General features: G+C 38.3%; 1 protein-coding gene across 4 annotated transcripts in view; it reads right to left on the minus strand.

The window, feature by feature from the left end:
• LOC101476728 (voltage-dependent calcium channel subunit alpha-2/delta-1) overlaps positions 1-17,193 on the minus strand; it is an 81,261-nt gene that overhangs the window by 33,405 nt on the left and 30,663 nt on the right. For all 4 annotated transcript variants that reach the window (XM_076885733.1, XM_076885732.1, XM_076885731.1 and 1 more), the window contains exons 7-11: positions 8,357-8,488; positions 4,963-5,032; positions 4,292-4,342; positions 3,971-4,070; positions 399-557 (exon numbers count right to left, since the gene is read on the minus strand). In XM_076885733.1, coding sequence (XP_076741848.1) covers positions 399-557; positions 3,971-4,070; positions 4,292-4,342; positions 4,963-5,032; positions 8,357-8,488 — 512 coding nt within the window. The remainder of the gene's footprint in view (positions 1-398; positions 558-3,970; positions 4,071-4,291; positions 4,343-4,962; positions 5,033-8,356; positions 8,489-17,193) is intronic.

Here is a 17,193-nt window from a genome sequence, read left to right on the forward strand (position 1 = left end):
GTAGTTCATCTTCTGGACATTATTAAGGAGTTGGCAAAATTGCAGGTGCATTTGCTTCTCTTTTCCTGAGTCGCTATAAATTCTCCTTCACACCTTTCTCTGACCTCATGGATTTTTCTATCAGATGAAGGAAATGTGTTCAGGAAATAGCAGTAGGAGGTATTATTTGGAAATGTTCCATCATTACTGAGGTTCTCGTCAATCAAATGTAACATTGCATTATTTCTTTCACTGACCAGGCAGTTGAGTTGAGGCAACACATTTAACCAGCAGATGGCAGTAAAACACAACAATCTGAGGCTGTCAACAAAAATGGAGGCAACACTCATTCAAAACTTGCTTTACAACTTGTGCACTCTCTCAGCCCAAAGTCAGACAAAATAACACGTTTTTCTTACCGCAGAGAGCTGCTTAAAAGCAAACTCAAAGCCCTTTGTGTAGTCTGTAATTCCTTTAGCGCTGATGTTCTGCACGGCATCCTTCAGCAGCTTTTTGTTCCTCACGTTGGCTTGAACCAGACGGTCGAAGCACGCCGTGTTTTTCACCAGTGTGTTAAACTGGGTAACAGACAGGACAGGAGTTATGACCTGAAATTTATTCATACAATTATAACATGTGTGCAAATTCAACACATCATACAAATGCAGCACACGCACACAGACACACAAACACTACCACCTGGCCTTGGCTGTTATCAGGCAGTGGTAAACAGACACATTCATCAAGCTCCACTAATTGCTTCACATCCTCAGAGCTCAACGATTTGGTACCCATGGAAACAAGATTCTGTTATATAGAAACGAGCTTAGGCAACCTCACCGTCTTTTTTTAAAGGTGAGACTTGCTTATTTCCAACTCACAGTGCACACATGCACAAATACTCCACCCCCCAAAAAATGAGGTATGTTTGAGTTTGCTTCAGGAGTGCCTAGGAGTGAGGAGGAAAGGCATTTTTAAAGAACTCCCAATGGCAATAAGTAAAAAGACAGAATAAATTAAAAACACAAAAAGAACTTCTAATGATAGTGCAGGAAGGGCATGGGACAGCAGAGCAGCCAGCTGTCCCATTCCCAGTACATCTATTGTGTAGCAGAACTCTTCTGAAACAATACTGCACCTCATCGATCTCAACTAATCAATGCATCTCTGCGAGATGGCCGATAGGGAGGCTGAAACACTGATGTACAAAGACAAGCAGGGGGGCAAAAAGAGCCCTGACTATATGTCTGCCTTGATCAGTATGTGTGCATGTGTGTCTGTGTGCGTTTCCAGGGAACCAGGCAGCCTTGAAGTTCCTTTTAGAATGACAATAACAGACATACACATCTCTGCTGGACCGGAAAGCAATACAATATTGGCTATGGCACATGCACAACACAAAACACCAAAACACACAATGGAAGTTCACATGACTGACTGTGTAGAGCAGATGGGAATCTGTTATCACATAATCTATCTAAAGCAGAAGTGAAGAAGGTGGGTCTAGCATGTGGGATGGTGAGGAGCAGAAAGTGAGAGGAAGAGAACGTGTGTGTGTGTGTGTGTGTGTGTGTGTGTGTGTGTGGTGGTGTTGGTGGCGGGTGGTGGGGGGCTAAGCACGAATGTGAGGTGTTTGCCTTTTAGAGAATAATGATCTCATAAAGGGTACGTGACAGAGAATTATAGTTTTATCTGATTTAATTACTTTATTAAAAAAAAATAAACACTGCTATACAGAGACCTGTGGAATGACTAAGAAAAAGCCATATTCTTTCATTGTAAGACTGCCTTTTTGGCCCTGCACATGAATGTGAACGCAGTCTACCGCAAATTCCACTATTCTGCCGTGATCCTATTACAACAGCTCTTATATGTGTGTGTGATGGTCCAGGCCTTGGGAATGGATTAGTGACGACACAAGAGAGAAGACTAATCTTCAAGCTCTAATCCCAGCGGACTGTCTTCTATTCTGGTTTACTACTCAGGCTTGCTCACTGGACTGACGCTGGCTAAAAGATTGATGCCAGCAAAACATGGCTGAGCAGGTTGGATAAATGTGGTGGAGGCTTGTGGTGTGAGAGGTGTGGGAAAGAGAGAAGACAAGGGTAAAAAAACAGAAAGAGAGAGAGAGAGAGAGCAAAAAAGGAAAGGAAGAGAGGCAGCCATCAGCAATCGTCTGACCTGACCTGCTGTGAAGAACGAGCGCGAGCATCTTCCGTGACCAAATGCCAACTTAGTCCCTGGGCTACTGTTAATGAGGAGGGATTTGTGGGTAATATCAGAGACTAATGATTTAGTGACAGGTAACAACACCCTGAGGACCAGACATCGGGCAGTGGATATGTGTATGCATGTGTGTGTGTGTGTCCGTGTGTGTGCATAAATGAGTGAATCAATGACAGAAAGAAATAGATATGGTGACTGACAGAAGGAATAATGATTTTTGCTGAAACAGGAGGAAATTGACACTGACTTACCATTATGTAACTGATATATTGCAGCAGGAATATTATAAATCCATTTCATTTTGACTTTAGCTGTCTTGTTGTTTTTGATACCCTCCCTGTTTCTTATACTGACATTATGCTTAGCAAATAATATTGTTGACAGCTAAAAATACAAAACTGCTAAAAAATAGAAATGTAAAAAAAGACAGACTGGAACAATGAAAACAGGTAGCCGTATGATATTACAGGTTGCAAATAAGTCCTAAGAATTATTGTTAAAATTATCAACCAAACTTTAGTTTATGGTTCTTGACTATATAAAATAGGTATACTGCTGGCTTGTTTGAGCCACATAGTCTTAATACTTGTCTAAACTGCAACAAACCTAAATGAAGTTTTTAGTACCTTGATACAACCAGGTGAGTTCTTTGGACTATAGATTCATCATAACTCATGCACTGTACTTTTAAAGGGTTCAAGTTCAAAAGTCATAAAACTGAGTCAAAACTGAATTGGATTTCAGTGTCTCTACAAATCTCTCACCATCTCATTTTACACACACACACACACACACACACACACACACACACACACACACACACCAACAGTAGCCAATAATTGCACATCTTTGCAGAATCAAAAGTCCACCATGAAACCGAATACATTACGTCCAAGACAAAAGGTCCCTCGAGAGAGGAAAGAAAGTCGGAATGGCTGTCATTTGCAAGGAGAACGAAGACAGCTCCAATCTCTATAAAGACCTGTCTTAATAAACACCTCCACAGGCACCCATCTACGCATCACACAATCTCCTGATTGGCTCTATTCAAGTGTAATCACAAGTGTGGAAAGCTTAGAATAGATGGCCAGAGAATGAAAAGCTGTAGAGGAAGAATGTAATGGAAGTGATGGGTGGGCGAGAAAAGTAAAAATGAAGGTAAAAAACAGAAGGAATAGTGAGAAGAGGAATGTTTCTTGGCTGTGTATAGAAAAGTGGAGGCATACAGTGTAAAGGAAGGGCATTCATTGACACAAAGAGATGAATGGAGGTATATGGTGAAATGCTGACAGGAATTGCATGGCTCAGTGATGAAAAGAACAAATGATGGAGAGAACAAGAGGGTGGTAAATGTTTCCTGGGGTTCACTCCACTCAGAGGTGCAGCTTTAATTCCTTTAGGAGCGTTGGGAATGGACATACACAGCCACAGCCACATTTGAGGGCCTAGAGGTGGGGAGGGGCCATGTACTGCAGAGTTTTAATCCTGTACACCAAATAGAGCAGTGGGTATTTCATTAAAGGCCTGTTTCATGGTGGCCAGACCAGAGAGAAATCCATATTTCGTTACTGGTCATCCATCTCTCTGCCTCTCTTTTATTTGTGTGTATATGTGTGTGTCTGTGTATGGGCATTTGTTGTGTATGTGTAAAGATGTATGTGAATGGATACGAATTGGGTGTAAATTCTGACCCCCCCCCCCCCCCGTCACCTTCAATAAACAGACCACCCAACATTCAGCAAGTGGGCAGTCTAATAATACTCACACTGACTACGTTGACATAGTCATCGTCAGAAAGAGTCTCCAGCATCTCGCTGACAGAGGTCCTGATCAGTTTTAGCGTCAAGCCAGACACACTCCCACTCCTAAAAAAAAAAACAAGAAAGAAATACCTGACAGCTTCTCACAGCAATCTGTCTGCTCAGTTCTTGTCCTGTGAGATTTTACTCGATGTAATTAGAACTGCTTCTGCCTTGGGAAATACATTACACTATGTGGCAAAGCTAGAAAGGCATGCATTTCAATCAGGGGAAATCATGATGGATGCAGGAAGGTTATGGATCAGTAAGATTATCAAACAACTCACGCATCCACGAGAATTAGCATATCTTTCGGTGAGGCGGCTCCTTGAATGTACCTAGATGGTCATAAATGAATGCAAACACATTTCTGGACTGAGACACATATACTCTGAGGGCCAACCATTTGCATAATCATTTATGCTGAGAAAATACAATAACACTTTACACACTTGAGTCATATTTTCATTGTCATATTAATATAAGACTGAGCGATATGGATGACATTATGTTAATAACTCAATGGTAATGATTTAAAGATGAAAAAAGGTCAAATCAGTAGCTATTCAAAGCAATCAACAATTAGCTGTTTTTACAAATTATTATTTTTAGAGCAATACAAAATTTTATCACAAAAAAAATCTTTATTCCTGTAGTGAATACAATTTGTGTGCTGTGTGAATGCACTCAAATTTATACAACCTGCACGGAACAATCAATTAAAGACTAAAAAAATGTATTCACCAAATTTTCACAGTAATAATAATCATAACAATATTCCACTGAAATGCAATAGGCATTATTTAATTGAATTATTTGACTGAATTAAAAAACCCTGCTTACGTCTAATTAGCTCTACATGTAAACAATGAAATAGATATACAAAGACACATAATGACATAAAAGTTTAAGTTTTGTATTCTGACTAACACTGTTATCCTTGAGCCAGTTTTCTTACCATGGCCTCCTGCGCACATCGTAGAGATCTATTTTACTAGGGGTCTTACGAGCGTCCATCCAGGGAGAAGCTAAAAGACGAGATTTGAGATGTACTGAGTTTTCATCACAATTAAAGCAGAAAAACAAACAAAAAACAGCACACTACATACTATTTTGGCTAAATTTCTAATATATTTAACTAATATGGGGCAACCATGGCTCAGGGGGTTGGGAAGCGCATCTGTAACCGGAAGGTCGCCGGTTCGATCCCCGGGCTCTCTGTCCTGGTCGTTTTGTCCTTGGGCAAGACACTTTACCCTACCGCCTACTAGAGATGGACCGATCCGATATTACGTATCGGTCCGATACTGACCTAAATTACTGGATCGGATATCGGAGAAAAATAAAAAATGTAATCCGATCCATTAAATATCACGAAAGCACCTCACAAAACTTGCAACACGCCGTAACTCGCCTCAGAACGTTAGCACGTCGGAGCAGTATGCATCACGTGATAGAGCGGCTGTGGCATGCGGGACCTGTCGGTGGTCTGGATAGCATGTGGAGCTTCGCTAGCAACCCGGCATTTCAAGTTATCCCCGAGAGAAGTAAAGCAAGTGTGTAAGTCCATCTCTGAATGTTTGTAAAGCATTCCTGCGTTAAGCTTACCAAACGATATATGGAGCGACTGCCTCTTCTGGCTGCTACTTCAATCATAAAACTGCTTAACGATCAGCTGATCGGCTTTTCTGTCGCGAGTCCGTCTCTCTGGTTTGTTTTTGGCCCACTTTGCACCAGAAAGAGGAAACCAGCGGCTGAACAACAGCAGCACGTTTAAGCTTGATCAGCTGTTGTTAGAATTTATTTATTATTACTTTCTACTCGAGGATCTTTTTCTACGTAGCTGACGGCTGGTAACTATGGAAGCCCGTTTCCGCCACTAAAAAAAAAAAAAGGATCCATAACTCAAAATTTCGAGTTATTATCTCGAAATTTCGAGTTATTATCTCGAAATTTCGACATATTAACTCAAAATTTTGAGAAAAGCAACTCAAAATTTCGAGTTAGCGCTGCCAATCAGTAATCTACGTGAATGACGTCATTTCCATGTTACCCGGAAGCTGAAGCCCTCAGCTACAAATGCTACAGCTAAGCTACCGGTATTACATCCAGTCGTGAATGCACAGATTGCTGAGTGTTTTCAGCCTGGCTTCACAAATGATGAAATCCCTGTGTTATTAGCTGAATCACATGGTGTTACTATCAGCAAACATACTTTAATTTGTTGGGATCCGTTTTTGAGTGCGCGGTCCTGCGCCATATGCTTCCGGGTAACAAGAAAGCGACCTCATTCACGTATATTTTTGATTGGCAGAGCTAACTCGAAATTTTGAGAAAAGTAACTCGAAATTTCGAGTTATATTTCTCGAAATTTCGAGATAATAACTCGAACTTTCGAGTTATGGATACTAGCTTTTTTTTTTTTTTAGTGGCGGAAACGGGCTTCCACAGGTAACTGTGCAGGGGCGGATCTAGCAAAGTTTAGCCAGTTAATGCCGATAGGGCATTAACAGGGAAAAGGGGGCACAAAGACATATTTTTCTTTCTTATTCTCATTTAAAATGTCTAGCTTTTAATAAATAATTATCCGAATCTTACACCCAAAGTTTTAATTTGATGTAAAATGAATAGAAGTGAATTACTGTATATAGTGACTATTAAGTCTAATATATATACCCTAGTAAGCTATAGTACTTTTTCCTTTGGGAAGGAAAAAGTACTATAGTACCTTTGGGAAGGTACCATCTGTGCAGTCTGCAATTTTGTTGAAGAAAGATGTTGAATCTATTTAATATTTCTTGAAAAATAATTGATTTCTGTGCTTTTTTTTTCACACTGCATCAAATTAAGGTTGATTACGTCGATTAAGCATCATGAGGTGGAGCGTTAGGGGTGGTTCCCTATTTTTTTATTTTTGTTGTTGCTGGGAGTTGGAACCCTATTAGTTAGGTTGCTTAATATTTACGCTAAGTACTCTTTAAAATACCAGAATACGGAGGATGGTGTAGGTTTAAGTTTATTAGATTGATCAGTATTGCTGAACTATGAAATTTATTTTTTTTTGCATATAGGTATAACAGAATAGCTTTAGTGTAGTTGTTGTTTTAAACTTGAGTATGAACTTATACAAAATGCAGCAAGATATTTAAAAAAAAAACAGTTTTGTTGATTAAAAAACACTATATCGGATTCATATCGGTATCGGCAGATATCCAAATTTATGATATCGGTATCGGTATCGGACATAAAAAAGTGGTATCGTGCCATCTCTACCGCCTACTGGTGTTGGCCAGAGGGGCCGATGGCGCGATATGGCAGCCTCTCTTCTGTCAGTCTGCCCCAGGGCAGCTGTGGCTACAACTGTAGCTGCCTCCACCAGTGTGTGAATGTGAGAGTGAATGAATAGTGGAATTGTAAAGCGCTTTGGGTGCCTTGAAAAGCGCTATATATAAATCCAATCCATTATTGTTATATGATAAAATCATATTGTATTTAGTGTCATATTCTGCTCAGGAGCCGTTGTGTACATACTACATTCTGTGACATAATGACAGGCTTATTGGATCGATCAATTTATTATACCGTCTACATTATAACATGTTTTAAATCACTAAAAATATTTATGAGGGAAAACACGCACAAATTATTTATCGGAGACGCACAGCTATTAGTGAAGGGCACCATAAAAACAAGGAAGTATACTGAGAGTGAGTGACTGCCTTTCATGCATGCTAAGAAGTAAAAGAAAGGATAAATCAAAGCCAATGCAAATTTATGAATATGAGACATAAACTTTTGTCATAAAGCTATAGAGTCGATGATGACAGGGAATCTCATGAATAGAAATAGCTTGGCAAAGATAACACGCATACAAGAGGGAACAGCAATAGACAAGTGCAGACGCACATAAAGTCAATGTGAGCTTAATTATGCGGGCAGTGGATCAGCTGGAGGCACAATCGAAGATTGCAGCGGTCCCAGATCCAGCTGTACACAGTGGAATATTCTCCCATGTTGCTTGTCTGTGTTTTATTGTGTTATGGTGTGTTAATATCTGTGCATTCCTGGATTATCCTTTTTTGTTACACATTTCAATGTTTTTTTTCCCTTGCTACCTAGCCTGACCTGTCACCCCAACGTGATGTTTGTGTATTGTATGTACGGTCGGCAAGGTCTATCATCTCGGTTGTGGGCAACTGCAACTGACAAATAAAGGCTATCTCATCTCCTCAATTACTAAGCAGTGTGTATTTAAGCACATACAACTTCAGAATTATATGAACAGACACATAAAAACCTATTCAAAGGCAATGTTTGGGTTGTTGTCCCCCCCCCCCCCTTTGTTTCCTTACCTGGATAATAGCGAGCCAGGCCAGTGGCACTGCCAAACACCTGCCAGAGTAGGGTTGGGTCATCCTCTCTATTCTTTCTAAACACTTCCTTCAGTTCCTCTGTCCAGGTTAATTCATTCAGCACAATGGTGGCTGGATGAACAAATACACATGAAAAGCTCATTTATCAAAAGAAAGCATGCATATGAAAAAGAAATACGTCATGAACCCACCAACATAAGCAGAATTCAATACATTATATACTCTAATTACATTTTGATTTTGTGTGCAGCTGTAAAATAAACATTTTCATGTCCTTGTGGGTTTTCTGCAATCATCTTTAGAAGGCTTAGCAAAAAGATATGGACAACACAGTTTAACACATTCATTAAGATTCACACACAGGCCTCACTGTCACCCCAGTTGCCCAGCAGAGCACGACCAAATATTTTTCCAGCACAAACAGAAAGCGCTTGCATTAGGCATCAATATCAAGGAATAGTACTCAGACAAGTAATGGCTTTGCACAGACACAATTAAAGTATTTTACCTAAAACCACCAAATAATCTGCATGACTGCATGTGCAGAAGTTTTGTGTGTGTGTGTGTGTGTGTGCATGCTTTTGACAGATAGTGTGTGCTGTGAGAGGCAACAGGCATTATGGATGTAATGACACAGCACCCAGACAGCTCAGAGCCACATTAAGACTGATGATGGATGGAGACACAACACATGCTGCCCCCAACTCTATCTGTCCTCTCTGCCGCTCTTCTTTTTTTTTTACCATCTTCCACTTTTTTTGTACTTTGTGGCATTGCATATATTTTTTTATGGGACTCTGTACATCTTGACATGTGGCTAGAAGTATAGTGTGCATGTGTGTAAGCCATATTGCTATCCTGTATTGAGCGTGACGTGTCTCATTGATGTGCAAAGCAAACAGTGTTCATTTGCATCTATGTCTCTAGAGTGAAGAGTTAATGAAGCCTCGGTTGCCAGGAGTGCATGTTTTTCATTATAGAAAGGGAGAGAGCATGAAGCGTGTGCACACACAGTAATATATTTCTCTCATTAATCATTGAATTTTAGAATTTTAAGGCAAGAATCAAAAAAATACTACTGCACTTGTTAGATAATGATAAAACTGCAAACTATATGTATACTTTTTATTGAAGACTGATTAAGTTAGGCCATTGGATAGATAGCACAAGCCATCTTGTTTTATCCAAACAGCTTGACAGTTAAATACAGCGAGATGATACTCACGTGTACTAGACTGTAAGACGAAATTATGGCACAAGGCAACCACAAGCCTCTAACTAGTAATTTGTTTCTTTTTAATGTCTCCACTGGTTGTGAATATCCCTGAGTTAGTCATAATCTTTAATAAGCTAAACTTCACTGCTGCTTCATAAGGGAAAGACTATCCTCGGGTTGCCCATATTGCCAATGACACTAATGAATTCCCTGGATACACATGTATGCCACACTGAATTCACACCTAGTGATGACATAATCTCATTGGGACATCGTGGGTGCAGTATAATTCACAAAAATATGCAATATGGATTGGTGCATATTTTCCCTATTTTTTGACTGCTTTAATTATCAGTCTTTTCCTTATAGAAGCAACAGTTACACACTGTATAACAGTGAAAGCTAATAAGCAAAAATGTTCTATACAGCTACAGTACAACATGCTCAGTTAAACAGTTATTTATAGTTAGTTTAACATAAGAGAGAGATAACTACAAGACATTAAATTTCCCATCATTACTAATTAAAAGAATAGTTGGATATTTGAAAGACTATAATGTATGTCACAAAATAACCTCTGATATGGAAATATTGCTGGCTAAATATCTAATCATTGGAGATAAAAACCGTCTTTGTTTTTCTAAGCGGCACAAAATTTGCTCACCTGCTACATTTGTTTATGCCATACAAAAGCTATGGTGAAAATTGCCTTTGGATGACAGAAGTGATAGGCAGCAAACTGGAGGGATTTTTGCATCTACACAAATCTGGCACTTGAATTCCAATCACAAGCAGTATTGCCCTGAGTGTGAAAGGTGAAAGATGTCTGCTGAGCTCCCTGTGACACAAGATGACATTACAGTATGTGTGAATTTGTAACTTAGGAATCATTTTTGCAGAAACAGACGTGTGTGAAATTGTTGAATAATAAAAAAAAAACTCGTTCCACAGTCTTGGACAAGTTAATTAACCCAACAGGATTTATTATTTCAATCATATCAAATGCAGTGATCTCTTATATATAATAAAAAAAGAAATGTACCATTAACACAAGAAACACCTGGAAACAGAAAGTGATGCGCTGATTCTGAGGGATTATTTAAAGTTTACTTTAGGCTACATTTGTGCTGAGCTCACAAGAAATTCTTCTATATGACTGGCCTATAGCCAGGAGGCATTGGGGTGTTTTTAAAAATTAAACAAATGCATGTTTAATATATATGATTAAAATAAAAGCAAATCGACTGAATACAAAAGATGGACATGGCCACTGACACGTCACTCATTGCTTAGTGAAGCATCTGTTGTAAAGTTTTAAGTGCTTTTTTCCATATTGGTGCTTTATAAATGAACTTAAATATCAAGCATGGATCTGAGAGTGAAACCAAGGGACACTCCCTCCTAAGACTGTAGCGATCACATTGAGACCATCCATTCAATGTATTCTGCTCATTTGATTCAGGGTCACAGGTGGTGACATCACAATTGCCATACGGCAAGAGGCTGGCCAGGTCACCAACCTGTCACAGTGCTAAAACATAGAGAACCAACCATTTACACACACCATTCAGCACTGTCCCTGGACAGAGCCTGCATAGACACGGGTAGAACATGGAAAGGACTGTTTAGGCGTGAGGTGCTAGCCACCACATCACTGTGCTGCCCTTGGCTAGGGACCATAATTTACCAAAAGAACATTATGTTACATTCAGCTTCACTTGAAACCAGTAAGGCCATGAACTCATCAGGAAAATAATTAGTGAGATCAGAGATCACATTAGACAAAGGGTCACTTTCTTATGGATTTCTGCAGCTGAACTTCTTATTGTAACCAGCCTTGCAGAATGCAGATGGAAGACAGTTAAACATTGGCTGGAAACTGGGTCTATCCTTCATATACAGTCTGTATTCTATAGTGCTCTGAAAAAAAGATTTTGTCACCTTGCTGATTTCGTCTTTGCAATGCAATTGCAAATTGCATTACATCTGACATTAAACAATGTCAAACATGTTTATGATGATGTAACAGTATGGGACTTCTTTGATGGATAACTTGCCAAAAACCCTCCAGTGTGGCTGAATGAAAACAAGTCTGCAAAAAAGCTGGATGAAATTGGTCCAAAGACTCGTTGCTAGGGATGGGTATTGATAAGATTTTCACGATTCCAATTCCATTTTTGATTCTGTTTAACGATTCGATTCTTTATTGATTCTCTTATCAATTCTTTTTAAAAAAGGAGAACACTAAGGTTGATTAGCTTAGAACTTTGTTTTATATCTTCTCTTTGAACAAGATAGAAATTTAGGAGTAACATGGCCTTACAAACCCAACAGTGAGATCTTAAGAGATCCACAGCCTATGGCTCTTCAATGGGGTGTCACAGGGTCCCCAGGAAAAAAAATTGTAAATGTAAAATAATAAAATAAATATTCTTCTGTAGCAATAACAAAGTATAACATAAATTATTCAGTAGCAATTACACAAGAATATCCAGTAATGTCCCTGCCTACAATTAAACACATTCACTTACCAAAAATCGGGGCATCTGCTGTGGCAAATGGGTGCAAGCCTTTTACCACAAACTTAATCACTGCTCGGTGACATTCGTCTATCCTGGCCTGAAAGGAGACGCTACCGGTAGACTGCAGTGAGAACTGCCAGCATCTGAGGCAGCCAGACTCTGTCTCTCTCATCATGGTCGCCTAAATGCACAGTAATGGCAGGTTTTGTAATAAGGCAGATCGCGCTAACATAATATGCACTGTTAGTTGATTATTTACCTGCCGCATTAACGGGAGAGGACGTGCAAACGTTACCGCTGCTGCTGGGTTGAGATTCACGAGTCCGGAGTGGAATTAAAAACACGACATTCATTTGAGGTCATCCCGTGTTTTGTGAGCAAATGCTTTTGCATATTCGTAGTGTTTCCTCCCTTAAATGAAATATCTACTTTTCAAGTATTGCAAGTTGCCCTGTTGTCATCCGTTCTCGTAAAGTATAACCAAACCTTTGAGCGTTTGAGCCGCCATGTTTCCTGCCAGGTAAATGACACACTCCGCAACGTGGTGACATCATTCGGGGCGACTGGAATCGATAAGGGAATCGTTTGCAAAAATGGCAAACAATTCCAAGGAATTGAAACAGTGGGAACCGGTTCTCAACAAGAACCGGTTTTCGATACTCATCCCTACTCGTTGCCATTCGCCAGCTGTCACAAACACTTGATTGTAGTTCTTGCCGTAAAGGGTGGCACAATCAGTTTTTAGGTTTAGAGTAATTGTGTTTGAATCATTTTTTTTCTATTTCCATTTATCTATGTCTAATAATGAAATTAGTTTGATGACATGAAATGTGGCACAAATACTACTAAATTTTACATTTTTATATTCAGCTTCCACTTGTATATCCACTGAATTAAATTATTTTCTATTTCGTCTGATATACTTTTTTTTGGTACTATGTCCTTCAATGGACATTTTATGCTTTTGTGATCTTTCTGTCATGCCTGTATCCTTTCCAATACTGGCCTCACACACATGAGTCTGATTTCATAAACTTGTCACCCACTTTACCCAGAAAATCTAATTTTCTCCAGCTGAGCAAAGGCTATTCTGGGAACATTTATAGGGTGGAGATTAAATTGGAGAGTTGAAACCTCAATAACTATGAATCTTCTGACCTGGAATACCAAATACATACTCCTTCACATGTGTCCATATCTGACACAATATATGAGCCTGCGTATGCTCTCAGACATACGTTTTTCTCCATATTCGCAGTGCTTCTTTGAATACATTAGTTAATTTTAAATAATTTTCTTTAGCTAGATATTCCTAGAGTTTGAAATTTAAACTTAAATCTGAAAAACAAGTCTCAATCTCAAAACAAAATTGCATGGTCTGGTTCTTTATTTCCATACCTGAGATTGTTGCCCACAGTGTACCGCCAGGTTTGAGTCCTTCCTCGTAAACACACACACACACCTAAAGTTTCTTTCATCTCGCTGGGTAGATCCCAGAAGCTCAGCGTATCCATGCATACTCATTACAGGCTACCAATAAACAGCATCCTTGTGAGAGAAAGGCAGCGTGAGTAGCTGTGGCACCCAGCCCAGATTAAAGGCCAGATAGGGATCTCAGGGAAAAATTGACAAATTCACAGCAAGTTCAAAAGAAATGCTAATAAACTAGACTTTCCACCCACAGATAACAAAACCTGACAGCTTTCCATTCCAATCTACATTTCCCTTTTCTGCCCATGTGTCTGGGGTCAGCAACAAGGTGAAGCAGGTAACCTTGGGGCCAGACGGTTCCCCAGCAGGCTGAGGTCCATGCTGAGGAAGTCATTCCATCCTGCTGTCTCTCCAAGTCACTGCTGACGCATTACTTTCCACTGCACTGATTCCACTACACCAATTACTGAACATCTTACCACAAACACACAGATGTCTTTCTTCACAGAAACACAGATACAAACACACATCATTCAGTAATGCTGCTGCAAGATGGTTTAAAAAACCAGATTGTAATTAAACTGGAATCTTTCTGAAGTTCTTCGAGAACCAAGGCCTACTGTGGTGACACATACTTGAGCAAATCACCTAAAGCTTTATTCCTCTCCTCGTAAGTCACACTATATTAAGGACATCACCCCACAAGTTGAAATCTAAAAAATAGAATAAAGGAAAAGCCACTTAAAAATATTACATAATTCAAACCACACTTAAGCTATTCAGCCAGGCACCCTTAAGTCACTGACATTCAACTTGAGCTGTGCTAATGTCAGGGAGACTCTCGAGATTTAAATTATGCTGTATCACTCAAGGTAAATGTCAGCACATGATGTTGAAATGATCAGAAATGTACTTTTATAACAAAAGGAGCAAAAATACTCTTTAACAGGATATCTTCCAATCCATGTTACTAGATAATGCTTTCTTCCTGCTTCGACTATTGCTGTCCAACAATACCCAACAGCCTCCTCAGACATGTTCTCACTACAAGACATACTTACAGGATATGTGACGATCATTCACTATGAATCCGTCAAATGATTACCTGCTATATTTTAAAACTGTTTCAAGTAAATATTGCACTCGCTTTGTAGTATGAGCTGGCAGGCTAAAGACTTTTAACATCCAATGTGACTGAAACAGCCCCATCAAGTAAAGCCTGAGTATGGGATGGTATGAATAGATGAAAACAGCCATGACTATAACATAAAGCTGCTTAGGTTTTAATTTTCCTGTATCCAGATCATGACAACCAAATGTTTATTCAACATGTTTAAGTTTTTAAGAGATTATCATTAATATTCTCTATAATCTTGAGTATACATGATCCTATTTTTGTTTTTTCGCATTCTGAGAAACTGACTACATGTTCAGTGAACATTCACCAACCTTTCACAAGTAGCAGGTGCAGTGAAATGAACCATTCTGTACAAAAGAAGTGGAACAAAGATATAAAGCATATAGAAATAAATTGACTGATATTATAAGAACGAGCAAACAACTTTATTATAGAAGAAGATTATATGAAAATAAAAACAATATAAAAGGAACTTGGGATGTGTTAAACAACTTAATTAAACAAGGATCTTCTGGAACATCATATCCTGAATATTTTACTGATGCAAATGGTGAAAATCACAACATGAGTAATATTGTCGATGGGTTCAATAAATTCTTCATAAATGTTGGCCCTGAACTAGCAGCGGACATCCCGTGTCATAAAAATGAAAATATCAGTAATATAAAATCAAATCCCTTTTCACTGTTCCTCTCAGCTACAAATGAGCAAGAAGTAATAAATATCACATTAAAATGTAAAAGTAAGTCTTCAATGGATTATCATGACATAAATATGTCTGTAGTTAAACAGGTTATTCTGAATATTGCTAGTCCCTTAACATATATCTGTAATTTATCATTTCAGTCCGGTTGTTTTCCAAAAAAAATGAAAATTGCGAAAGTAATACCACTATATAAAAGTAATGACAAACACAGTTTTACCAATTATAGGCCTATTTCTCTACTGCCTCAATTCTCAAAAATTCTAGAAAAACTTTTTAATTCAAGATTAGAAAAATTCCTTGAAAAACATCAAATAATAAATGTTGGTCAGTATGGTTTCAGAACGCAAAGAACCACTTCAATGGCGATAATTGAGGCAGTAGAAGAAATTACTGATACACTGGATAAAAATAAATATGCAGTTGGTATTTTTGTTGACCTCAAAAAGGCCTTCGACACAATCAATCACTCAATTTTACTGGATAAATTGGAAAGATATGGTATTCGAGGGAAAGCTGGTAACTGGTTAAAAAGTTACCTAACAGGTCGGGAACAATATGTTAGCATAGGGCATTACCATTCAGAGAAACTTGGTATTACATGTGGTGTTCCCCAAGGGTCAGTGTTGGGACCAAAACTTTTCAATGTATACATAAATGATATTTTTGATGTTTCTCAAGTACTTAAACTCATACTGTTCGCAGATGACACCAACATATTTTTCAGTAGCGATGATTATACTGATCTTGTAATGACTGTAAACAGGGAGCTAAAATTAATAAAAAAATGGATGGACATAAATAAATTATCATTAAATATAAATAAAACTAAAGCAATGTTTTTTGGTAATTTAAAATATAATATAGAATTACCAATTATCATTGAAGGTGTACCAATTGATAATGTGAGTGAAAACAAATTTTTGGGAGTTATAATTGATAACAAAATTTCATGGAAACCCCACGTCAGACACATAAAAACCAAAATTTCCAGAAGCCTCGCAGTTTTGAACAAAGTGAAACAATTCCTTGATAAAGATGCACTTCGTACTCTGTACTGTACCCTGGTTCTTCCATATCTTACATATTGTGTGGAAGTGTGGGGAAATACATATAAAAATACAACTAATCCATTAGTCACAGTACAGAAACGAGCACTGCGTATTATTCACAAGGCTGGTTATCTAGATCATACTCACAAATTCTTTCTTCAGGCAAAGTTACTTAAATTCCAGGATCTGGTTAATTACAATACATCCATAATTTTGTATAAAGCTTTTACTAAACTTTTACCGGCAAATTTACAAACTAGATTTGAAATTCGAGAAAAGGTTTATAATGTGAGAGGCTTTGGAGAATTCAAATTACCCAGAACTCGAACAACCCGTAAAGGCTTTTGTGTGTCTGTATGTGGTGTGAAAATCTGGAACAGTCTGAGTTTACAATTGAAACAATGCAAAAATATTCATAGATTTAAATTTCTCTACAAACAGTTGGTCTGGTCACAGTATACTCAATGATGGGTTTTAGTGTGCTCTGTAATGTCTGTCCTCTTACCATTGCTGGTATGGATTCCAAAATAGGGGTGGGATTTAATAAGTTTTCTTCGTCCCACTCCTTTTTCAGGCAAGTTTTGTTTTTTGTTTTGTGTATTTTATGTTCAATATAGGTATTTGTTGTGCCTGAAAATGAATAAATAAATGAATGAAATGAATGAATTCTGTTCTTAAAAAATGCTGACAATGCAAATGTACTGATTGATATATTTCAACAGATGATATTATTGTTTCAGGATTTACACACAAT

Source organism: Maylandia zebra, linkage group LG7 (assembly GCF_041146795.1).
Source record: "Maylandia zebra isolate NMK-2024a linkage group LG7, Mzebra_GT3a, whole genome shotgun sequence".
NCBI lineage: Eukaryota > Metazoa > Chordata > Actinopteri > Cichliformes > Cichlidae > Maylandia > Maylandia zebra.